The sequence below is a fragment of the Argopecten irradians genome, chromosome 1 (genome assembly GCF_041381155.1).
Source record: "Argopecten irradians isolate NY chromosome 1, Ai_NY, whole genome shotgun sequence".
In the NCBI taxonomy this organism is placed as follows: domain Eukaryota; kingdom Metazoa; phylum Mollusca; class Bivalvia; order Pectinida; family Pectinidae; genus Argopecten; species Argopecten irradians.
This window is the reverse complement of record NC_091134.1, coordinates 44,584,754-44,611,758: the sequence shown is the minus strand read 5'-3', so window position 1 is coordinate 44,611,758 and position 27,005 is coordinate 44,584,754. Positions and strand designations below refer to the sequence as shown.

Genomic DNA, 27,005 nt, shown 5'->3' with positions numbered 1-27,005 from the left:
TTTTCTATTCCGTTATTGGTATCTTCCTGACCATTGATATACAATATATTATTTGCTATTCACGTTTTACTGACCCTCAACCCCTATACGTGGTGGTCGCTATAGGCGTCCATTTTCTGGATATCTCTCAAATGTCGATTTAACTGGTTTCCCCTTTCTGAAACATTTCTATCTTGATGGATACTATTAGTAAGGTGAGGAAAAGGCCGAGTCACTATGCCGTTAGATTTCTGACATTTTTCTGACACATTTCAAGAATGTCATTCCGTAAAGGTGTGGTACTTACATCTACTTGCCTGGAAAAGTGAACATGGATTCAACCAGCGATTGACCTTTCGTATTTATTCATAACTTATTGATAATCACAGAGTGTTTGCAAATCGGAAATGACGAACAATCATTCGTTTTTGTCATAACCTGAATAATCTGTCTGAGTAGGGGCGATGTTTATCTACAGTAGACCTGCATGCAAAATAACAAACTTTAAACTTATATCGATATTATATAATATTATATAAATACCATGTTTTATCATGAATTTACTAATTTACAAATTACGTTACCATAATGTTGGAGCAAATCAAACAAGGTTTGGAATGTCTATGTAAATATTCTCACCTGCCACGTCAAGGACGTATATGTCACTATCCAGTAGTTGTGGGGAGATATCAGGGTTGTTGCGTCTACAAAACCATTCAGATCCGTGGTCTTCTGTCTGTGGTTGTATGTACCAGTGGAACCTTATTCCTCTGGTGACGTTAGACGGCTGACATCTGCATACACCCGGTGGACAGCGGATTGGTGGTTGGACTATCATGTTGTTGCATATGTAATCATCAACTTGTACTTCGCCTACTTTAGTGTCGTTAGGACGGCGGTAAAACTGGACATCAAGTGCCTGTTCTGGTGCATGACATATTAATGCAAAAACCATGCCAGGAATGGCGTATGGAGATGTTCCTTCTATGGAAACAGCATCTAAATAGAAAATTAATCATGAAAGTTGATTAAACTAAGTTATATATACCGTAACTGGTCGAAAAGTTTGACATGCTATCTGTTTTTCAATGATGAATTGAAAATCATAAGGTTTGATTAATAAAGCTGTGGAAATCATTCAAATGGCTTCAGATGCTAAATAAACGTTAGCTACAACACAGAATTTACTGCTCCTGAAAATTGATTGTTTTATACTTTTTGAATGTTTAGATTGAAACATACCAGTATATATCATATTATAATTACATAGGACACTGTAAAGCTGTGCAACGAAGTTGTTGACCACAATTTGGCTCCGTGGTTCGACCGTTTGTACCCCTTTCACTTTATTATATTTATAATATATGTACAAGTAATGATTTGGGCAGTATTGCCAACAATCATTTTCAGCTCTTATTTGTTTGTTGTTAAATTACAACACATGCAATGGAAGTACTGTGATTCTCAAAATGTTGGTGACTCTGGTGATGAAAACATATTAAAAACTCTTCTTGACTATAAAAAACAGCATTGCAAACTTAAATGATAATCAGCCAATTTGGTTTTTGGTGCCTGTAAAATCAACTGCAGGTGGAAAATGTCCCTACGTACCTGACGTAAACACTATTGATGTATGAATTCCATAGTTTTTCTGGCAGTAGTATGTTGTTGTAAATGAAATCACTACGACATAACATTTCTTCCCTAGTTTGAAGTTTCATGTTCAACACTGAACCAGACAACCATAATCCAGAGTTATGCCTTCTATGAACAATTCTTAGAAGAAAAGAAAAGTTACTCGACCAACCATACATAAAGAAGTATTTGTGGAATACTGATCGGGAACATGTGTGAAATGTGAAAACATAACATAGTACTGCAATGGAAACTAAGCGCTTTCCGATATGTTTTAAGCTTGATACTTGATATTTGATTTTTTTTCAAATGTTAAAGAGCACATGTTAAAAACAACGGTCAGTGTTTCTTATAGTAATGTTTCATCGCTCCCAAGCTCGATATTCAAGAGGTAACTATCACTGTCGTTATATCCACCCATTCAATATGGCAAAACTGTAACGACGTTAAAGGCTCTGTATGGGACCACAGATATAGCTGATGGTTTGGTCCTTTAATGTACAACAAAATAATTGAATAACGATACGCCATGTTTGACTGTGTGGTTTTGAAATTAATTTGGCGTCGTTGCTGCTGTAATCTCCAAAGGAATTCTCTGCAGACCTGAGGTTTTGTCCTGTTTTTTTTTTCTTTTGAAATGCCTTCAGTTTTGCTATGAAATATTCCATGGGTGGATATAACAACAATGATATTAAACCCTGGACTATCGAAGATGTATCGCTTTATGTCTTTGTATCTTTTTCTAATATCAATCATTAGATTCAAGAATTATGTCATAGGTGAGATCTACGCAACAGTCATATCCTTTTTATGTTTTAATGAATATGATTTTGTGTATGCACATCTAATGAACGTAAAATTTGTATCGATTGCAAATGCGTTATTATGCATGGTTGTTATATGAATTGTTATTATAGATAATTCAATTTTACATTTTACCACTTTGATATGATATTCATTTAAGAATGTTGTATATATATGTTTTAGCAATTATACATGTATTAATTCAGCGCTTTTCGAACCAATATCTTTGGCGATAAATAAGATTACTCTGATCAGCATTTTACTAAATTGTTCAAAATTGAGTAGGGACTGAAATGTTTTGGCAAAAACGCATGCTTACAGTAATTTGAATAAAATACATCGTTGTATCCTATTTAGAAAATAAGACGCACTTTTTGCAGATTAACACACCTTTTTAATGACAACAGGATTCTAAACACTAATAAATAATTGATAAAATTTTACCTGTATGTGAGATGAGCAGGAGTAGCCATATAACAACGGACAAGTAGAACCGAACCTCGTTATGAACTTGTTCCTGTACTTTCGTAGCAATTGAATTAAGCTTGTTCCGATCCTTTACCATTTCCTCATCATCCATATTAGTATGGCGACAGCAACTGGCATATTTTTTTTCGGTACGTATATAATGTGTATGTATATCGGAAGTCAGTTATATATGAAGTCACAGGTATATATCACTCTTACGCATACGTACGTCTATATCCGTGTAATTCATCAGTTCTCGGCGGAAGTGAAATGGAAGGAAGTATGAATCTTAACATTACTCTATCATAATGTTTTTTATAACGGTTGTTTTAGAAGACATAATAATAATAATGATTTATGTTAATCAATTTCCAGTTCGTTCAAGATTCAACAAAACCATGCACATATTTATAGATATTTTTTGTATAATGGTTATTTTAAACATTTTACAAATACCGCTCATTGTACCGATTTTTAATTACTTGTATACAAAATCTATACCATTTTAAAACAGAATATTCAAGCTTTATAGTTTAGAACTTAATCTTATAATTCAATTTTATTGGCTCAGAAAGCTGGTGTTCCAGCGTATGTTTAAAAATTCATAGAAACTGCCCACAGCCCAATTTTCTTTTAAATTTTCATTATCGACAGGAAAACTTGTTGACACTCTAAAATAATATTACTTTTTCTTTTGGTTATTTTAAAAAGACCCAAAGGGCCTGAAATCTTCGTGTACACTTTCAGTAAAACTACATAAATGTACCTGTACTCTTAAATCGGACGAATGTATTTTAAATGTTATCTTTTACTAACAATGATGATGTATATAAAAATATCCAGTGTCATACTCTTTCTAAGGTAAATGAATTGACATATTTTACGTGCCATTTTAATTGAACAATAATTTTGTGTTTCCAATTTATTCAGTGGTGTAAGAAGTGGAAAGCAATCTGTCAGTTTGGGATACAAATAACTTATTTTACAAAATGATATAAAATGTCAAAATGTACTCTCCGTTAGCTATAAAACTAAACGGGTAATACACTGGAAATCACGGCACGTGATATATCATAGCATTGTCTTTTTCTCTCTTAACGGGTTTGTCACTTCTCCTTACTATTTCCGCCATTACTGATGTTGACATACGTTATATTCTCATCTGAAAGTAAAGATCATGGAAAAATATGAATTTACTACGCTAGGGTAATATCACTATTGAGAAGCAAAAGTATCTCTCAAATTCTAGCTGTATAACAGATATGTTTGTAGTTTTTGCTTTACAGAAAGCAAATTATACATCTTGTTTATCATTTCACTTTAATGTTACTTAATTCAATTTGTATTAAACATATTTTGTTTTATTCCGGAATTATTTTCCGGAATTATGTGACACCTCATTTTGCGTATTAGACACACGCCCTTGATGCAGGTCATACATACAGCTTGTACAAAAATGGGTATGACATGTGTATCTAATAGCTTGTCAATGGAATTACCTAGCTAAAACAAAGATTTATTTTCGTGAAAGCGATTCCTATTATATCATCAGGCTCGTACGGTATGAAGTCAAAAATATTCTTTTATCATTGTACTACTTTAGTGGATAATATATTTCTAAATGGATATGATTTACTTACAAGACATCCCAACCTTGTCAAATTATAATTGATCCTTTTGTAAAGAGATGTAATAACGACCTACCACTTGACGGACTAGGAATGTCATCATAAATGTTTGGACCGGGCCTTATATTCAATGTCTCGTAGTGGCTGTACAAAGTCAAAGTTCATTGTTGTTATAAATATCTTGTTAAGTAACATCGACATTTATTTTATTTTATTGATATATAAAACTTACATCATGTTTCGTATCAGATCTTACAGTAGCCATGATGGCAAGTGGTTTATATGATTGTTACATTATACCATTAGCTTTCTACAATTGTTCCTCTTGGCTATGTATTTGACATCCATTTGGAACAGTTTACAAGCAGTGACAGTTGGTGAACCGTTTTCTCCCGAGTACTCTGGACTTCTGCTGCATCCTAAATTGACACTGACATTTTCGGTTATACTCCGATACACTTTATCAAAGCAGTGAATATAATACAAGATCTATTTTAATTTCAAATCCAGATTTTTTTATCGTTTTGCCATATCACTATACATAATCCTTCTATTCATAAACATAATTTTGGGTTTCCAGTGAGTGGAAAAGACTTAACAATGATAATTATCAGAATATACATGGACCAAGTTTTGATAATTATCAGCATAAACCGGGAACAAATATTGATAGTTATAGCATACCTCTCATTTTCATCAGTAACGTTGTCGTTCTGGTAAACTGCAAATGCAAATATTGAATATACAACACAATCATGTTTGTGCACAATCCTGATAGTATATCTATATATATATAATTATATTATTTCGATACAAGTGAATTCTCGAAGAATACTGCTTTGAACACTTTTGCTCTATAAATATTAACAGTTAACTGCTAATTTGCGAACAACAATGATATCAATATCATTTACTAGTCAGACTATAGAAATGGAGTTTCTTCTAAAAGTTAACTTTAAAAGACGAGATTTTTCCTACCATGTCGAGAGTCTCCGGGTTCAGTATATACAGGCGGCTTGGACATACGATCAGCGTCGAGTTCTAAGTTCCGATATCTGCACAACATCAAGATATCTAGTGATAAAAATGCTTAATATTAACAAAACTATTGAAAATATCACATTTTTTTATTTGATTTGATTATAAATTAAGGCATTATTTATGCGTAGTGGGACTGAATTGGACTTTACATCGGCGACCAGGTACATATATAACTCAGTCGCGGGATCGGTAAATATTATGCTAGTGTCATCAGTCTTACCTTCCGTCATCTGTGGTATGCAATCCATCTGTAAACAAAGAATCAAAAGTCAAAGTTCTGTTAGTGACTACTAATTAAATGAATTTCCCATGCCATGATTACAAAATTATAGAACTGCTAACTTACTAATTTTTGCAATCCTGGATATGTTTGTATTTGGATTCGTACATCCATGCGATTTTGATAAATAGACCAATTGACATTTGTATTAAGAATTTCGCTATGTTGTTGGTCATTGGATACATAAATACAAATGCTACAAATGCTTACCTGTCTTTGAAACATCTTTGGGGTCTTTCTGTTTTGAATAGCAATACTTTCTAAAATGTGACAACAGATATTGGTCAGGAAAGAGCGAAAGAAAAACGAAAACAAAATATTATTTTTAATTTCAGCCATAATATAAGTGTATTTAATCTATCAAACAAAATTAATTTATATAATTTTTATCATCATTGCATCTACCTTTTGTACATAGATGTAAAAGTAGATTCTTTGCTTTCTGCCTTGTGCAGTGGTTACTAACTTCTACGTGTTAGAACAACGGCGGGAAAGATAAGGAGAACCATTTGATAGGAATGTATATTATGGGTTTGTGACGACACGTACGGGTTTGTCTGATAAAGACGAAAGTAAACATCATACTTATTAAACTTATTACGTAAACTTGTCATCAAAACAATGCATTGCTTGCAAAACACAATCTTCTTACATAAACAATGATTCGATGCCTTTCTGAAATCCTTAAAAAACTTAACACGAGGCCCAAGGACCTAAACGGTCATCTGATAACCTAGACAACAGATTTATAGAAAATTAATTAGATATGGTGTCAAAGTGACCATCTTAGATTTCGGATCGATCCAAAAAATAACAACACTTGAGCGAGAAAATATCAGGGTCATTTCATGCAAGATTTAGTCAAATCGCACTGGTAGAACTTGAGAAGTTCAAAATTTGTATTCCAGATGGAGGTTGTGGCGGCCATCTTGGATTTCGGATCGACCCGAAAAGTAACACTTGGTCGGGGCGATTTCACGATCATTCCATGCAAGTTTCAGCTAAATCGCACTAGTATAACTCGAGAAGATGTTCAATATGTGTTTTCTAGATGGTGGGTGTGGCGGCCATCGTCAATTTCGGATCGACCCAAAAAATAAAAACACTTAGTCGGGACCATTTCAGGATCATTTCAGGCAAGTTTCAGGAAAATCGCACTGGGAGAACTTGAGAAGAAGTTAAAAATGTGAAAAGTTTATGCACGGCGGACGACGACGGACGAAACATGGTGACTAAATTAAAGGTCATTATGACCGTTCGGATCAGATTACCATAAATGAAATACGCCAATTCTTTTCATCGAAATGTTTTCCATACTGTAATTACCAGCCAGATTTATAAAAATATTGTACTTACCTACAACAAAGCTTCAGTTTTCTTCCTACAAAAATATCAGTTAAACAAACTCAAATGTCCAAATTGTGTTGGCATTTTCGAAAATTAACATCCATTCAATATTAGTTCTAACTGAACACAAAAAAATGAAACAATTGCAGTGTGAAATCTGTATGTACATGAACTTACGGTAAACAAACATCACGATCCCAATGATTATCAGAAGTATGACGGCACCAGTGACTGGCAGTACAGTTTCTAGGACGGGGAAAGCGACTTCATCACTTACACGTTCAAAGTCTGAAACAGAGTAATAATGGTTTTTAGTTTTTATTTAAAAGCGTAGATATGCATTCATTATTGAGAAGCTGTGTTATATATGCTGGATGAAATGTACATTTCATCTTTAAAAAAAAACATATTTGCTAATTTACACAATGCTTTTTACAATGAAAGATGTTAAAGCAAATCTGCCCTTTGAAAATTTGTTGCCAGATATTTGCCACAAAGTCTGTGGCTTTTCTTCGGGCACTCCAAAGCCAATTTTTCTACGCCTTTTAATTTAAACCCGACTTATCTTTAAATTATTTTAGCTGTTAATAATAGCAAACAAATCAAGTGAACAGGGATTTGTTTTCAATTTTAGTGAGTTCTGTTCTTTGATACCTGCAGACTATTTTTATATTCCTGACCAATAAAGATATTGGCGATGTTTAATTTTCACCTTTGCCTGTAGTTCTAAAGTACAATGTTTCGCTTCCTTGACTGTTCTCTGCAGTAACTATGTAAACACCAAGCCATTGTTCACCAAAATCTGTTCGTGTCCCAGTTGACATAGCTGAAAGGTTATTAGTAGTATAACTGGTGTTGATTGCAAAATTATCTTGACCGTCGATGAGCAAAGTTACACCAGTATCTGGAGATACCTGAAACCCCCAGGTATATGTTGGCTCAGGATTAGACAGGAACATCGCTCTAACAACTAATACAGTTTCATTAGATGATATTTCGAGTTCATAATCAGTTTCAACTCTTGGGTCCGGACGTGGTTTACCTGCAACATGCATAATGGGAGTTGAAACAACATGTTCTTTTGTATTTTATTTTTAATTTATAGCTTTTGTATAGAACATAAAGCAATATATTTCGTAATGGTTGATATGTTCTGGTCACCAGTAATTAATATGGTAAACAAAGAGAAAAGAAAAAAAAGAAAAATACAAAAATGTAAAAAATCTCTTTCATCGCGTCATTATCATGGGTCATTCGACTACTGATTTTTATGAAAAGTCTTTTGGATGAGGAAGGATATATCCGCCGTTATATTAACACAGCATATTGATAGGGTATGTCCATATTGACTACTATGGTACATACATAGAACGTTGATAGGTATATCCATGGTAACTGCTTGGGTAGAAACATCATTTTGGACAGAACACGTGTACACTCCCGTGTCCAGACAGCTAACGTTAGTCAGGGTGTAGGTACTCTCCAGCACGTCAATCGTAACCTGTAGTACGGTTTCGTTATAGAGCCACTGTATTATCGACGGCGGGAAACTCTCAACGGAACAAACTAACGTCTTCGTTTCATTTTCAGGGACATCAGAACCACCGACAACGTAATCAAGGCTGATAATTTGAGACGGATCTACAATGGAATGAAATTTATTAAATTTAATTTTGATATTTGAAGACTGAAATCTTGTTTACTAAGACGGAAGAAGTGGATATAGATTCCAAAATGAGTAAAGTTTAGAGAGGCTAATAATGGTGATTTGTACATCACGTAGTGGATTCTGATTAGTTACACACATGGATACTATTTGCACTATTAAAGTGGTGTTGGATCGAACGTAAATCTATTGTGACTTCACTATTACGTGACGTCATTATAACGTTGCGCTCGAACAATACAGATCACTAATTCTATATTGATCTACATTCAGTCTTCATTAAACTGAATTTCTTTCAATGAAACATTTTCTGCGACAATTTATGTGTTGTACTTTATACTTGTATATTATAACAGCATGGTGTGGAAATGAAAATAGCGGTGCGAAATGTTCCTTGAAGCGCTTCTGTTGCGATGAAAGGAAAAGGGGTCATAAATATGTGAAGATGACGTATTACACCCATTACGGCCTGACTGAGATGGCACTATTGCCTCACAGAATTGTCTCATGATTGGGTTGTGTCTGAGCTGAAGGCACTATTCCATCCTATGACAATACTATGAGGCAATAGTGCCCTCTCAACTGTATAGGAGTAGATCTAAAACATCCTAGGCACATAAAGACGTGAACCAGCAGATAGCCAGAATGTTGGGGTTGCCAATCTCTCTTCGAAATAGTGACAAAGCATTTTGCAAGATTTCAGGATAAACGGAACTGTAAAATTCACCTGCTCATGCTCTGAAATACGCCGTATATTCCAAACAAAACATGTGCTACAGTCCATCTACTTACATCTCACGTTAACGCTGATTGCCATAGACAATTCCCCAGCCTCATTGAAAGCAGTACATGTATATGTCCCGTGTTCTGACCTGTCCAGTTGCCCCAGTGACAGTACTGAAGAGAGGAAATTGGTGTTGTCTGGTCCTGTCCAGACAAAGTCACAGTCAGGTCTACAGTTCGCTGCTGTACCGACGATGTCCGGTAGGAACTCCCCCTCTTCCTTGGTGTAGGTAGTTTCCATTGGCGATAAAGATAAAAAGCTTGGAGGATCTAAAATAGAATGAGAAGTTAAGCCAAATGTTTTCCCTGTTAACATCAAAGCCTAAAGTTTTTGGTGATGGTAAAAATTGTACTCAGTATTAAGTGTTATTAGACTCGCTAAGATCAGGCAGTCTCTGTTGATTTCTATACTCTTCTGACAACTTTTCTTTTCCGTTATCGGTACCTCTATGACCTTCGATATACAATATGATAATTTACATTCAATTATGATAGACCCTCAATCAATATAGGTGGCGATCGGCATCAGTACCACACTTTAGAAGGCTCTCTTGAGATGACGATTCAACTGGTTATCCCTTTCTGAAAATTTCAATCTTGGTGGATAGTATACAGTTATAGTATATAGGTTTGAGGGATATGGCAAGTTTCTTGTTTCACGAATCTTGTCTATTTCCCGATTTGGAGTCGAAGGAAATAGGCAAGTTCGAGGAAAATCGAAAACTTGATATATCACTCAATCCCATACTTTAACTGTTTTAATATACCGATGCATGCAAAAGCTATGATTAGACTAAAAGATGTCGTGTACGCCCTGCTAATTCAATAGTGATTGAAAAGGCAGAATTTTACATTTTTACAATTTAATAGATCTACATAATTTTAGCTTCAAACGTTTATTCCGAGATGGCAATTGTGATTCCATGTCCGTTTTGTTTTACTTCTATTCAACACACAGGTTATAATTTGATTCCGCTATGATTTCTCAATATTTCAACATATATACTACTATGCATAATACTCAAATTATATACATGTGATGTTGAATATTCCGAGACATTAAACACTTACATGTAGCCTACATTACAGCTTTACGTACAATAATGTACAAGGTATTGTCCTCTGGTCCCATTACATTTTTCACAAACCTCTCACTTACAAGATAAACTTGACGACATGTTCGGTAACAGTTTCCAACCGATGCTAACGTCGTTTGATTACGTCCATTTTTTACGTCGCGTGACAACTAATGGCGTGATCGGAAACAAGTCCCGCCCACCTCGAAACTGATTGGCTCGACGGGTATACCCGATAGTGGGTGTGTGCTAGCTTCCAGGGGTGTGTTAATTCGAAAAACTAATACACGGCTGCGCGGGGGTTTTGATGTGATGGAAAAGCTGAATCACTAAGCCGTTAATTTAGGAAATTACTGATATTTTCCTGACACATTTCAAAGAATGTCTTTTCGTAAAGGTATGGCACTAATCCTTTCTTTTCTGCTATGGGAGCATGGAATCAACGAGCGATTATTTTTTGTATTTATTTATGTCTGATGGATAAACACATACTATTTCCCAATTGGAAACGACGAACAACCCTAGTGAAAAGGTCACAACCTTGATAAAATGCCTGAGAAGGGGGCGTTTTTATTCAAGTAGACCTGCATAAGAACAAACGTTAAAGCAATTGCTTTTCATATCGATATTATTTTTAATGCATGTTTTATCACTATTTTACTAAAGTTATGCAACCAGTTTCTTGTCGTCAATCTAACAAGATTTGAGATATCTACGTAAATATTCTCACCTGCCACCATGATGGTGTATATGTCACTATCCAGTAGTTTTGGTGAGATATCAGGGTTGCTGCGTCTACAAAACCATTGAGATCCATGGTCTTCTGGCTGTGGCTGTATGTACCACACGAATCTTGTACCTCTGTTGACGTCAGACGGTACACAGGTACATAAACTCGTTGGGCAGGAGATTGGTGGTTGGACTAACATGTTGTAGCATATGGAAATACTAACTCGTACTTCGCCTACTTTAATGTCATTAGGACTGCGGTAAAACCGGACAACATCTGCCTCTTCTGGTACATCACAGATCAATGCAAATGGTGTGCCGAGAATGGTGTATGGAGATATTCCTCTTATGGAAACAGCATCTAAATGTACAAATTATTCACGAAAGTAGATTAAACATAATAATACTCAGCCAATTTGGCTTCAGGTGCATTTCAAATGAACTCTATAAAACATAATTCACGTAAAAACATTTATGTATGAATTTCATGCAGGCAAAAAAAATTGAAATTTAAGTGAAATAATATACTGAAATATTTTAGAAAAAACCCATTTGAATAACGCTCAAATTATCATCCTAAAATACACACATAATGTCAAGTAAACCTTTTAACGGTACTAGGATATACAAAGATATTTTTACCTTTGTATCATTTTCATATCTCGATCTTTAGATTCATTGCAACAATGATATCATAAGTGAGATATCCGCAACAGTCATATCCTTTTGTGTTTTAATCGATATCATTGTGTGTATGCACATGCTATGCACGTGGAAACTTCATATTTAACACATACATATGGACATATATTATATATCGTATTGCTCTACATACATTTTAGCGATAATACATGTATATATAACTTTTTGTGTTAACTTTCTTTATTTAACAGTTAATACGAATGTAAGCATCTATCATAAAATTGAGTCAGCACTGAAATCCGTTGTTTGCCAAATTATTCATGCTTACTGTAATTTACACTTAACTGAAACGTGAATGTGTAACACACCTTTTTGAAGACAGTGTAAGTCTAAATACTAAAAAATGAGGTTACATTAAATATAACATGTCACTGACAAACTCCTACCTGTGTGTGAAATGGGGTTACATTACACATACCATTTCATTGAAAAAAACCTGCCTGTGTGTGAAATGAGGTTACATTACAAATAATATTTCATTGATAAAAACTTACCTGTGTGTGAGATGAGTAGCCATATAACAACGGACATGTAGAACCGAACCTCGTTATGAACTGTGGAATGTTTCGATACTTTCGAACCAAGTTCGCTCCGATCCTTAACCATATTAATGTGCATGTGAGTATAGCAAAATCAACTATCTTGTTTTTTTTCCATCTCATGTAAAATGTGTATATACGTATATATATCGGAAGTCAGTTATATATGAAATCGTAGGTATATTTCACTCTTACCGAATGCGTCTATGTATGTATAAACAGCTCTCGGCGGAAGTGAGAAGGAAGGAAGCATGGATCCTTACACGACTCTATCATAATGTATGTATTACTGTTATTTGAGAAGTCCTAATAATGCTATTGATTTATATGAATCAATTCCAGTTCGTTTCAACAAAACCATGCACAGATATATATGTATAACTTTTCTGTATGAGGACTGATTGATTTTACAAATACCGCTAATTGTCTCAATTTCACTTTCCCTGTAAACAAATTGTATGCCATCTTCAAAGAGAATTTTCAATTATGTAGTTTAGGCTATCATCTTATAATTCAATTTTGTTTGCATCTAGAAATTTCAACGGTTTAGAAATGTGGTGTATGATAAAATATCCAGAGAGACTCATACTTTCTCATAGAAACTGCCCACAGTAAAATATTCGTTTAAATTGCTCATATAGAAAGTAATACCTGTTGTCTCTCTAAATTAACATTACTTTATCTTTTTGTGATTTTAAAAAGACCCAAAGGGCATTAAATATTTGTGTTCAATTTCAGTTAAACTCCCTACATAATTTATAGGTGGACTCTAAAGTCGGACGAATGTATTTTAAGTGTCATCGTTATTTTGTTAATCTTTATGAAGTTGCATAAAAGTCTTTTAAATACAGTGCTGTTATATTGATATCGGTAAGCTGAAATTGCTTCAGTAATGACCTGTGTTGTATTGTGCGGTATTTAAAAGCTTTGTACAGTAAATGAATTAGCATATTTTACATGTCATTATAAGTGGACCATGCGTTTGTGCTTACAATGCATTCAGTGGTGTACGAAGTCGAGAGCAATGTGTCAGTGTGGAATACCAAGAGCTTATTTTGCAAAAATATATAAAATGACAACATTTACTCTCCGCGAGCTATAACCACGCACTGGAAAATACGACACGTGATATATTACGGACTTTTGTCTTTTATCGTTTCTTAACATGTTTATCATTTCTCCTAGATGTTTCCGCAATTTGTAGTGTTGATATACGTTCTATTCTCATCTGAATGTAAAGATCATGCAAAAATGTGAGGCTGTATTTATTACTATCGAGTAGTTTTACTAAAATATTTTTTCAGTGCATTGTTTTGATACTTTCGAACCAATCTCACTTCGATCCATAATCTATTTCACATCATCCATGTGGCTTGTATACGTATATCAGAAGCCAGTTATATACGGAATCGTAGGTATATTCAATTTCCAAATATTTTATTGACAAAAGATGTTAGTGTCAATTGGATTAGACATCAGGCATAGGCTATCTTAGTCTTCTCTTGATAATGGTGGTACAAACAAACGATTATATAAAACATATATACATAGTGAGGTTTATGAAAATAAGGGGAGGTAACTCCTAGATGAGGAATGACATAATTTTTTATCATATTTATTGTAACTCTATAAATTAACAGTTACTTTTCATTTTTTTATATAATAACCAAATATTATCACATAATTTTAACTATACTTGATAGTATGTATATTTTATGATATTGGTCCTATTCGCCACAACAGATACAGGCTATAAAGTCCACATGTGTTTAACACAATTAGCCATCCACTGATGGGCATCAAGAACCAATCTCAAAAAATACATATATATTCGGTTTGTGGAGTTACAACTATATTTGTAATTACTAGTGTTTACCCATAATTAGTTTCTTAGGAGTTACCTTACTTAAATATTTGATGATCTTAAAATGACATAAGAAAAGAAGAAGAATGACAATCATGTTAACAGTGAGACAATTCAAAAATTGAGTTTGGATAAGTCTCATTAGGCTGCCAATAGTACAAATATATTGTTAGTGGTTAGCTGTATCAAGGTGGATCTCCAGGGATGAAGGATTATAGGTACATGTACATATAAACAATACTGTATAATTTTATAAGACTTACCATTATTATGATCTACATGGCTACATATACCAGAATAATATCAGAATAATAAATATTTTATTTACACAAATAAATCAACTTTAAATCTCTTTGTTTGAGCTATATAATTAGACACGTGAGTTAATATATTTCTATTTTCACTATCATTACAATCTGTACATCCCTGTACAAGGACATTTATACACATATGGTTATGATGATGATGATTCAGATGTTGTTCCAGCGTCAAACGGTAGTTTTTATATAGATTACATTCAAGGAAACACTATATGCAGTTTCAAAAGATTGATTACATTCACATATTGGGGATTCTATAAGGTGATCCATGAATCGGTCACAATTTAAATTACTTGCACTATTTCTTAATTGGCGTAGGATAATGTTTACATTTCGGTTACCGCAGTATTTAAACACATCAGTTATGTCAGTTGAAATTTGGTTATTTTTATTTAGAATTTTCTTTAGTTGTGTGGATGATTCAATATTATGGATTTCATCAGCTATCATATTCACTTCATTTAACATTGTTAGAAAAAAGCTTTCAAAATAACTTACTGTGCGACATTAAGGGAGGATCAAATAATCTGTTTGTGCGAAGGGAATACCCATAGAGTGTCTCATCATGTATAAAAGATTCAATAATATCTCTTAGATAATCTGGTGTTTCATTATTCATTATTCGGTACATTAAAATGACTTTATGTTTATATCTTCTGTATTCTAATGTTTCCCATCCTAATTCTTTGTATAATTTAATATGAGATGTGCCTTTACGTAGGCCTGTTATTAATCTTGCAGCCTCTAGTTGTATTGATTCTAATAGGTCTTTTTGAGCTCGCTCGTGTACAATTATCCCAAACAATATCTGCATATTGCAATCGTCGGTATATTTCACTCTTATCTCATTAGCCTATATACCTGAACTTGTAATTCATTTATAAACAGTTTTCGGCGAAAGTGATACGGATGCATGGATCCTTATATTACTCTTACAGATGTTTTAATCTTGATTTAAAAGTCATAATAATGATATTGATTTATACAATTAATGTCCAGTTCAACAAAACCATGTACAGATATAGAGGTATATTTTTATAAGGATAGGTGATATTTTAGACAAAACTCAATGTTTCGATTTTAATTTCCCTGCAACCAAATGTATATTATCTTAAAATAGATTCTCTTTGGAAAAAGGTGTTCTGATTATTCACTTTTGTGTCCACTAGTCCAAAAAATATCGTGTTGAGGCGACAAAATAAAAAAACTTCAATGTTCACGTGTCTCCTGAAGACAAACATATAGTTTACTGTGTATCTACATTCTGACTATAGATCCGTCATACTAGTGTTCTATAAATACACGTTTTATCCTTTGTTTGTACTTACATAATTACACTGTGTTCCATTCTTAGGCATTTTATTACCCGTCATTTTAAGTGTAAATTGATTTTTTGTGATATCTTATCGCGAGGTTCTACAACACTATTGGCATTAACCATTAAATATTTACTCCAAATCACTTCACCTGCTCTTGTGGATAGATATTGTTTTTGAGTGCAAACTTATGACTTCATAATGAATACCTACCCACAAGAAGGATACGATTTAACTGTAATATGCAGCGACGAAATATGTATCGATTATGTGCATCATTGACATACATAAATATTTTTACAAAAACATTGTTGGCATAAATAATAATACTGTCACCAGAACTTTACCTTAAACACATTTTAGAAATACTTATTCATTAATTAAATAAAATAACAAAACAAATATGTATTTTTGCAATATTGGTGAACCAATAACCATTACATTCTTTATTTGGAATATATACACAATAAAACATGTACAAAAAAATATGCAAAAATAATCATCTTGGAATATATCATCGAACATAACATCTCCGTATTTTTACAGAAAAATATTTCGATTTGTACATCAACTTAAAACATCTTTTAATGTTTTTTTCCCAACCGCAGCAATATACATTATACAGATAAACAAAGTTCAATAGACTATTTACAATTGAATATATAAATAATCGTATTGCTTCTAATCATGCACATCATTTCTATCATTATCATTCTCACCATGATTGTCATTCACACTTAAAAGTCATCCTCATCAACACACTAAAAATTATCATTCTCATCAGTCATATCCATTCATCATCACTTTCACCTATCAAATCCTTTCATCATTTTCGTTTACCCATAATTTTTACCGTTATTCATCATTTTCATCACTCATCATCATCATTATGGCCACCCATCATTAATTCTATAATCGTTCATTATCATCCTCATCATCTTCAGTATCATCTCATCATCATTCTCATTCATCACCATCATCATTATTCATCATCGTCATAATAACTCCTCATTTTCGTAATCACTCATCATTATCAAAAACCTCATAGGTTCTATCAAATCTTCCTAGTAACAATAATAATAAAATCAACTAAACATAATTAAGCTGTTGGTATAAATAAAGGCATCACACAACATTCACCACTTACACCACCTACATGCACCTACTCGCACATACATGTACTCACACATACATATATTCTGGTAAGAAACTATCATCTTCACACGAATTCTTTAGCTTATCCAAACTACTTCTTTTGATTGACATACCAAATACCAATTTTGTTCATGCCTAATTCATCAAAATGTCGAAGAATTCAACCACTTTTGATTTTTTAAGTTGGTCATTTTCTGGTATATTCTATTTATGGAAAAGAAACACTATTTTGAAATAAGCCATCCCATTAGTAAGCATGTTGTGCGAAAAATGCTTCATTACAGTGAATATGCAAAAATAAACAATTCAAATAATAAAACAATTGTAGCATTTTGAATTCGGTCGATGCATGTTTTTATTGACCAAAGAAAAATTACGTCCTCGGTCGATAATTTTTCTTTGGTCAATAAAAACATGCATTGACCTCATCAAAATGCTATAATTGTATATTATTATTACTTAGTTATAGATAATATAAATATGTGCACCCTTTATGAGGTGGCCTCTAATAATTATCCATTTTAGGCCCCAATAAAGGCACCCTTTCATTGGATGTATATTAATACGGAGTATAAAAGAATGACGTCATTTTATTATTGATCATATGAAAAAATATTTTGGATTAAAGTTCAAACTACCGACCGATAATAAGGCCAGAAGGTCATCCTACTACTGAAAAGTAAATTACTAACGTTATATTTAATAATGATAGAATGTATCAGTAAAGATAATTTCCGTGTCTTACGTACTTATTGATTACGTTGAATTACATGATATAATATATTCATATTATAACGACAATATCACATTATTTACTTGGGAACTGGCGTTATAACGCTTGTCTAGCACTGATTCTGTGATATTTTCGTATTAATAGATACACTTATTTATGACATAAAACATCATTTAATAGAAAGGATTTGATGTTGGCTACCATTGCTAGGATAACACAAAATTACAAACTTTTTTGTAACAAAGTAAGATGAAACAAACTTCGGCTCGGATCGTTGTATTATTGTGATTTTTTTCTGGTAATGTCTGGTTGCAGTTGGTCTGTACAGATGTAATAAACGTCAAGATCCAATCACGTTTTATTTGGTAATTCAAAATAAAAACGAAAGTAATAAATCATAATTGAAATTGTAGTAATTTGTATACAAGTGATTTTTAAAATATTGAAATGTGTACAATATCTATAAATAGACGACTTTTCGTTTTTGGGGAATACTTTTTAAATTGGGGAAAATAGAGCTTTTACAGTACCTTACGCTTAGCGTGAGACGTAGCCGATGGGAAAATTAACAAAAGTAAAATTTTAATCATATGTAATCAAATAAATTATCCAACTACAAATTATAATAATTAATTTTAAAAGACAATAATTTCTTAATGTGAAATATCCAAATGATCAAAGTAACACCGATGAGCATTTAAAGATGCTCCACCGCCGACAGAGCATAAATAATATTCTTCATTTGAACAATAATTGGTGTTTAATCGTGTATATATATGCCTAATTAAAACAAAAAACTTTGGTGCATGCGCAAGCAGTACTTCATTCCATATAGGATATAGTGCCACGGAATTTTTTCGGGATGCAATTAATTATTTTTCATATTTTTAACTTGAATCAAAATTCGAAGCTCAAACTATTTAACGGTGGCAATGGTGTAAAGTAAGTAACTTTTGTAACTGAAGAAAAATACTAAATCGTCTCCTCCTGTTTTTGATAGTGAAAAAATACCATTTGTGGAGCATCTTTAAGGTAATGACGTCACATTCTGATGACATCATTGTAACGAGACCCGAACGGAATTGTTCAACCTTCCTTTAAACATCAGTCAGACTCCCAGAATACAATATTTACAAGTTTAATTACAACAAATAATACTAATTACAGTCATAGCAGCACATAACACACACTCATACAACAGGCTCTCTCCATCTAACCTTATCATGATATATTATGTACAGATGTTTATTTACAACGATATAAAAATGTTCATTATATGGCTGCTTCCCATTGGTTCAATCCACTGTTACGAAATAATGCCAATTTGCCGCTGTCAATGTCGCATAAACCAAGGTGAAGGTCACCCAGACCCGCCGGCTGAGGTGGAGGTCACAAAGGCCACGTTGACGGTCACACAGACCAGACCTTCCAGTAAAGGTAAAGGTCACACAAACCAAGATGAAGGTCACAACGATCAGACTTGCTAGCCAAGGAAGAGGTCACAAAGACCGAGGTAAAAGTCACGTAGACTAGGTGAAGGTCACACAGACTCGTCACTGGTGAATGTAGAGGTCACACAGACCCGCTAGTAGTCGTAGAGGCCACACAGACCTTCTGGTAAATGTGGAGGTCACACAGACCCGCTAGTAATCGTAGAGCCCACACAGACCTTCTGATAAATGAAGAGGTCACATTGGCTAGCGACGATATGGCTTAATGGCATATGTACCCATCAGTTTCTGGATAGTTCTGTAGTGTAGTTCTCCATGGGTGGGAAGCTATAATATACGTATGGTATGATATAACACCAATAAACAATTTATATGTTTGCTCTATACAAATCTTTGCTATTTATCTAAATATTCACTATCTCAAAAGGCATACTATATAGCTATATAACTTATTCTAAGATAATCATATTATTTCTAAGCATTTACGATAAATAATATCACGTATGCTGACTTAACAACATAATGCTTTACAAAACACACCCGGCCTCATACCCACGCATATACACATGGCCCGTGCACACACATCTAACCATAACTTATAAACTATAGCAAATACCTATACATATGAAACCTCATTATAATTAATACTGTGACAAGGACATACAATGTATGAATGTATTTACTTACCGCAAGCTGCGCTCTGAGTTCCAACCCTGCTATCGTTAGCTACCGTTATCTGTGTCAACTCACACCTGTGCGCATGCGTGACTTACATTGGGACTCTTTAGAGAAACTTAAATGGCGCGAATTCCAAATTACAACCTAAATTACATATAATTATACAATGGCACGTGACAATCATCACCAATGCTCTTTTAAAATTATAATAAATACAGAGAGATTATATCTACATTTATGGATAATCATGTTAATTTCAAAGACATAAATCTAGTTATGGTTATCAAATTCGTGACAACAACATCAAATAAAGGCAAATATTACAAGACTATTGAGTTAAAATTACATCATGTCTGTTCCATAGTTATGCCGATAACATTATCATAAAATGAATATGTTTACAAAAATAAACTATTATAATTAATCTCTAAAGTTAACGTCACATAGCGCAATGTAAAAGGACGTTATTGATTAGGTGCAGTATATAATATAATATAGCGGTCTCAACATTACGGAACCTTATCAAAGATGGCTAATTTCATTACTTTCATATTTAGGATAGATTTCTACCATATAAGTCAATTTGACCGCTATTACAATGTACGAATTAACACAATTAAAAATTTGATGATAAAAAATTAATAAGTTACCATAATGGTAAGAATAGGCTACAAACAAATATATACAATAACATAGAATTCATTACCTGTAATGATAATCAAGCCATCCAATTACGTTCTGAGGTGCATTTGATAATGACGAGTTAAACTTTTGAACACGGGATGACCACTGGTAATTATCATACTCAGTCCGACTAGTTAAGTTTTGACAGATATCACGAGTGCAATAGATAAAACATACATCCTAGGACAATACTGAACTTCCGCTATCACTTAAGTAATGTATAGATATAACGTGTGATTTCCTTTAATATAATGTTCATTTCCATGTTCATTTGTTCTTCGGAATGCTTCCCGATTTTACCCATTACCTCAACACTACGTAATTTGCATAATGCAATCACGATATGTACAATCGTGAAGCATTCCGAAGATTTGCGTCACTGGTGTACAAAAAAATCAAGGACTTATAAAGAACTGAAAACAATAGTGATATCAACTATGTTTGGTACCATTTGTAGGATAATACTGTTCTGCATTACAGACTATCTAGGATAATAATCTACTGTATTACAAAATATCTTTTACAAACTAAGATGAGGCAACCATATCGGCTCGTTACAATAGTTGTATTAACAATGTGCCATAGGTAACTATTGACGGATCCTCGTTCACTTCTTGCATTCACACTATTGTTTCACTTTGCAAGGTATCTCCGACTGGATGGAGTTCAGGGATTCCATTTTGGATATACTTTGATAATTTCTTCAAAACGTTTTCCCTTTTAGTTTCTATTGAGATGTTTTCACCATCTTCTCCCTGGCATGTTGACTCATCACGTGGCCATCGTAACCTTCTAACGTTAACCCAGTTTTTTCGCAGTAGTTTTGGAAGCTCTGATAATTGAATATCATCTAAAAGGATTACAATGTTCATTGTCTCTCTTCCTTTTCTGAAGGAATAACCACTTGCAACTTGCATAGCATACCTTGGCCATTCACTGTTCAAAAATTCATAACTTACCACGAACACAGATTTATAACATAGATCTATCGTGTCCAGGATGTTTGAGGCAATATCCTTACCGGGTTTGAAATCTTTGTCCGCACACATGAAAGATATTTCTTCTTGCTCTAAATAAGGTTCAATATGTTTTCGTACCCATGATCCGTCCGTGTCTGCATACGATATGAAGGCATGGTGTGTGAAGTCGCCCTCCAATGGCTGTCGACACCAGATTCGTAGTTTAGCGCTGTATTTCCAGGATACAAACGACACGGTAAGAAACAGGTACATCACCACGAGCAATACTATGGAGACAATGAGCCAGCTGATGGAGGCACAGTCGATTTCAAATTTATCAAAGTTTTCTTGTAGATGTTTAATCGTGATTGAGTCACCTAACGATGTGACACATCGTAGATTATCTTTGTCCATTAGTACTGTGGTGCTTAACATCCAGCGAAGAAATTCCAAATCATCACAGCTACACACTAATCGGTTACCGTGAAGATTGACAAGTAATTTCGGCGATCTTTGTTTTAACTTCTCTAAGAGTTCATAGTCCGATAGCGTCAGCGTTGTCAGCGCGTTATTACTGATATCTAGATATTCTAGCTGTTCAAGTACATTCAGAGCTTCTGTTGGGAACACGTCTATCTCATTCTGTGAGATGAGTAAAACATTTAAGGATTGTCTCTGGTCATTAAACAATAATGAACTCCATTGGTTGAGGTGGTTAGCGGACAAGTCCAAATATGTAAGGTTTGTAAGCCCTCTGAATACCGAAGTTGAGTTAAGTAAGAGGAATTCGTTTTTTAAATTACATTGTCTGGCTTCAAGTTTTGATAACTTTGTCATCGGGGCTATTTCAATACATCTAACGTGGGTGCAGCTCATACCCGAAACAAACAATTCTTCTAAATGAGAGAGATCTTTACCGTGAATAGTAAGTAAAAAGGCATTCTTTCGCTGATAACTGATGTCATAAGATTTAAGAGAATTGTTAGATGAGAAGTGAGTGTTGTTATCATGAAGACGTATATAATTACGACTTATGTTTAAAAACACTAATTTAGGAGGAAGAACAAATATTTTTTCTGACGCCTCTTTGAAGACCATCGATCGTTTTGTCCGACTAGGTATATTATGTGTGAGAGAAAAATTCGTAAGTTCATGAAATAAAGGCAGTGTTAAAAATGATTGAGAAAATTCTGAAAACTTATTTACCGACAAATCTAAAATTGCTATACAATTTCTGTTTGTCCACGCTGTAACTGTCCGGAAAGGAATAAACATCAATGAATTCCTGATAAGATAAAGACGTTTGACACAAATTGTCTTTAGAAACATGATATCGGTTGCCGTTAACGTCACCGGGGGTTGTGCTCTAATATAATTGTTTTCAAACATCAGCTGTCCCATTGTTCTGTTGCGTAATCCATATAAGGCTTGGAAGACATCCCGAATATCCAACGTTTTCCTAGAATTAATGTTCAGCTCGGTAAGATTTATGAATGGAGAAAGTGCGTTCTTCTCTATATACCTGATTCTCGAGTGAATGGTGAGATTTGTTATAGGTGAACTACCCAATCCAATGAAAGATGCATTATGAATGGAACATATCTCAATACCATTCAAGTATAAAGTCGTCAGCGTCCTGAAATGCATAAAAGGACTTCCAAAAACAAAATCTTGGAAAATGTCGACTTCAAGAGTCTCAATGCTGGAAAGATACGACAGTGCATTGTTCGGATAACTTTTATCAATATGGAAAGTATTCCGATATATTGATAAAACTCGGAGGTTCACAAGTGGTTTGAAAACATCCTCACCAAGGGAGCTATCGAGTCTATTATCACTAAGGCTAAGACATTGCAGGTTAGCAAGACCGTCAAATGCCCCACCAGAAATTTTTCTCATGTCGTTTGAGTCCATTTTCAACGACAGTAGATTCGGCATGTACATGAATGATTTAGTCTTTAGTATAGCGATCTTATTGTTGCTTAGATCGAGCTTTGTGACGTTGACAGGTAAATCCTGTGGCACAGCATCAAGTCCACATCCCCGACACGTTACACCAGTCACATCTCCAACAAAACTCACGACACAGCACCCATACACACCTGTAACTGATAGGAAATACAATACCCTGTTGGTATGAAATGGAAACTACAGAACATGCCAACATAACAAGAAGCGCAAATAAAGGACAAAACTAAATTGATATGTTATAGCTTGTAACCTGAAAATGAAAGTAAACAGGTAATGTGTTTCCCTAGGTAAAAATTCAAAAGACAGAACTAGGTAATAATCTTATTCTGTATTTGCATATTACAGAGTTATCTGTCCTTGCGGGTAGGTACTGATTGTGACGTCATGTGTTTGCGACCGTAACGTCATAATTTTAGGAAAAATTACATGAATTGCACCCATAGAATAATGACGTCAAAATGGATACCTACCCGCAAGGGAGCTTACTCTGTAATATGCAAAGACGGAATACAAAGAGAAAGTTTTAGTTGAGTGGAACAAGTTTATAGCAGGGAAAAAGAAATTAGGATTCAGAAAACTGGTTTGTCTCATGCCATTATAATGTGACCGGCGGTGATTGTCGTATATATTTTTTTATTGAAATATTAACGAGGATTATGTTTTCTCGTTACGGGTAATCATGTCAAATTGTAAAGAGTTATAATTTTAATTGATTATATATGGATATAAAGAATATACTGTATTTTAAAATACAAGATTGATTTTATTTCGAGACTAAGGACACCCGAGATAGCAAATAGACGAGTGATTATCTTATTTCTCTTTCAGCAAGATCGCGCTTCGTTCCATAGAAAAAAACTCTGAGGCATGGAAAATATAAAAGCGACACATATTTCTGTCTTAAGGTATGCCCATACTTTTGAAAATCGCGCCAATTCATATGACGCTATACCGGAAGTTGCGGAGGTTGTTTTGAATTCCAGAATGGTTTCCGATACGCCACGACATCACACTTGGATATTTTTTCAATAGGTGAAAATTGTCTACATATAATATTGAATGTTTAAAATCATTAAATAAATCAAATAAAAGCAGTGAAGTGAAAATTATATGCTATCTCTGAGGTTTTTGCGGTCCCTGTCGTAAATGGGAATGGATTTTTAAACACCGGAAGTGCCGTTCGTCGCTATAAATCATAAGAGGGGACCCGGCCCGACCGAAATTCCGGAATTCTAAAAAAATCGCATACGATTTAAACACACAATTTGGAGAAAATCATAAAAACAAACAGACATAAACCAGATATAATATCACAAAAACGTATGAACTGATGTGGAATGTTTTTTTGCGGCATGATTTTCAAAAAATAATCAATTATAACCCATCTTAGCACTGGATGAAATGGGGTAGGGTTGCGAGTTACAAACTTCAAGCTTACAAAATTGTGAAATTTTGATCGAGGACCTCGTGTTTTTATATGATATTTGAAAAACATATTACCTTGGGCATATCATATACAAATATTGTGAAATTGACATGGATTTTCATTTCCTTTTTGGCCTATTCATTGATTTTTTACTGGCGAAAATATGGCAAAACATGATAATTACGTATAGAAACGGTCCTGGGAAATAACAAAAATTAGTTAGCATTTGTAAAAATAAAATAGTTTTGTATATTGTTCTATCGTAAGAAAATTAGGACAAAAAATCAACAGGATCGAGACTACATTCACCCTAATATTACAGAAAACATAATTTTATGAATTTTTCTTTTTTCGATCAGCAAATTTGCAGGGATGGTATATTTCAAGCTCAAATATCTCAAAAAGTAGTTCGAGAACACCCATTTATCTTTATAGATTTGAAATATACATGAAAAATGCAAGAAAATAAGACCTGTTAGAAAAAAATGACATGGCTACCTTAAAAGTCAAAGTCTAATATTTAAAACGGACAAGGAAATACTACAAAACATTGAAGTAATTATAATACTACAGAACATTAAAGTAATTATAATTCCTACCCTTCTACTTGCTTGATGGATGGATTTTTTTCGCTTATATTGGACCTATGACACCCTTTGTTATAACTTTGTGTTAACATCTACATGTTTGGATACTGTGAAGCAGTTCAATGTGCTAGATTTCACTGCTTAAAATTAAACTGCTGTCAATTAAACCTTTGATTTAGCAATGTAACCAACAAAGTTCAAGTTAAAAGTAGTTCCACCAGATGTAGAACGAATTCACGTGAATCATATTTACGTATTATTTTTCTAGAATAGGTATTTATCCTGATAACAGTATACCAAGTAATGTTTCGATACAGCTCATACCGTACTCTTAGATACTGATCGTACTTATATTAGATAATAAAACGCAGCCCACGACTGTTTTGTTAAATTCTAATGTAAAACTTAATATCACTAGACAATAAGAACGACCGTGATTCAATGATTCTAGCTTTAGGACGGTAAGACAAATCAATCACCATCCGACCGATAGGAGAATGGGTTACTGACCGAAACAATGGACGAATCTCAGCCAATAAATAATTCGATTCATTAGCCAATATATAAATACAATGTACTTTTGTTAGTCCTTCAGGCTAAGACAAAGGCTTCAGGGACTATTGTCACCGAATTAGCTTTTTACCCCCCCCCCCCCCCCGGCTGACGTTTTGAAGGAATAAGCGTTCATTAGTGGTATTTATGGTAACAATTTGCACATATATAAAACAGAACATAGTTAAGAATAATTGTGTACGTTTATCTTGAAACATTATATCATTAAAAAGTCACTTATTCGACAATTCGACAAAGATAACAATAAACAGTAACCATCAATTATCTGGTTGTTGTAAAATTTACACTTACATTACAACTTGAAAGTCCAGCGTAGTGGATACTCACCGACGGTATTTTTTTTTTTTTTAATTTTGAATATATATTTTTTTAAATATATCATGCAAACATGCATAATGTTTTATTAATGTATTTACTGACACGAATTTTTTATTTTTTATTAATAAATTATGCAACTGGTATGGCCATTTAAAAAATATATTCTTAACTTAGATATAGATATAATTAGCAAATTCTGATACATTCATACAATTTTTGCCTTTACAAAGTATGTTTATTATATACAATGTACATGCAATTGATGAAAATCTTCAAACTACTTTTTCTTACAC

The 27,005-nt window shown here is 33.7% G+C and overlaps 2 protein-coding genes and 1 long non-coding RNA gene across 3 annotated transcripts; all 3 read right to left on the bottom strand.

The window, feature by feature from the left end:
• Window positions 1-3,669: 3,669 nt before the first annotated feature.
• LOC138310573 (uncharacterized) lies at window positions 3,670-6,155 on the bottom strand. Its single transcript, XR_011206454.1, has 6 exons — window positions 6,046-6,155; window positions 5,776-5,803; window positions 5,493-5,569; window positions 5,199-5,235; window positions 4,591-4,658; window positions 3,670-4,048 (listed from the first exon to the last, which is right to left on the bottom strand). It is a non-coding gene; the product is annotated as an uncharacterized lncRNA (long non-coding RNA).
• Window positions 6,156-6,360: 205 nt separating this feature from the next.
• LOC138327514 (carcinoembryonic antigen-related cell adhesion molecule 5-like) lies at window positions 6,361-12,744 on the bottom strand. Its single transcript, XM_069273714.1, has 7 exons — window positions 12,633-12,744; window positions 11,438-11,797; window positions 9,641-9,901; window positions 8,548-8,823; window positions 7,895-8,224; window positions 7,360-7,470; window positions 6,361-6,392 (listed from the first exon to the last, which is right to left on the bottom strand). Exons 1-7 carry the CDS (start codon window positions 12,742-12,744, stop codon window positions 6,361-6,363), a joined length of 1,482 nt encoding a protein of 493 aa, XP_069129815.1.
• A 3,983-nt stretch (window positions 12,745-16,727) lies between these two features.
• Window positions 16,728-24,420, bottom strand: LOC138329470 (toll-like receptor 2). The gene is made up of 2 exons (XM_069276495.1): window positions 20,204-24,420; window positions 16,728-19,843 (listed from the first exon to the last, which is right to left on the bottom strand). The coding sequence occupies exon 1, from the start codon at window positions 23,779-23,781 to the stop codon at window positions 21,499-21,501; it is 2,283 nt and encodes a 760-aa protein (XP_069132596.1). The 5' UTR covers window positions 23,782-24,420; the 3' UTR covers window positions 16,728-19,843; window positions 20,204-21,498.
• Between the last annotated feature and the right edge of the window lie 2,585 nt (window positions 24,421-27,005).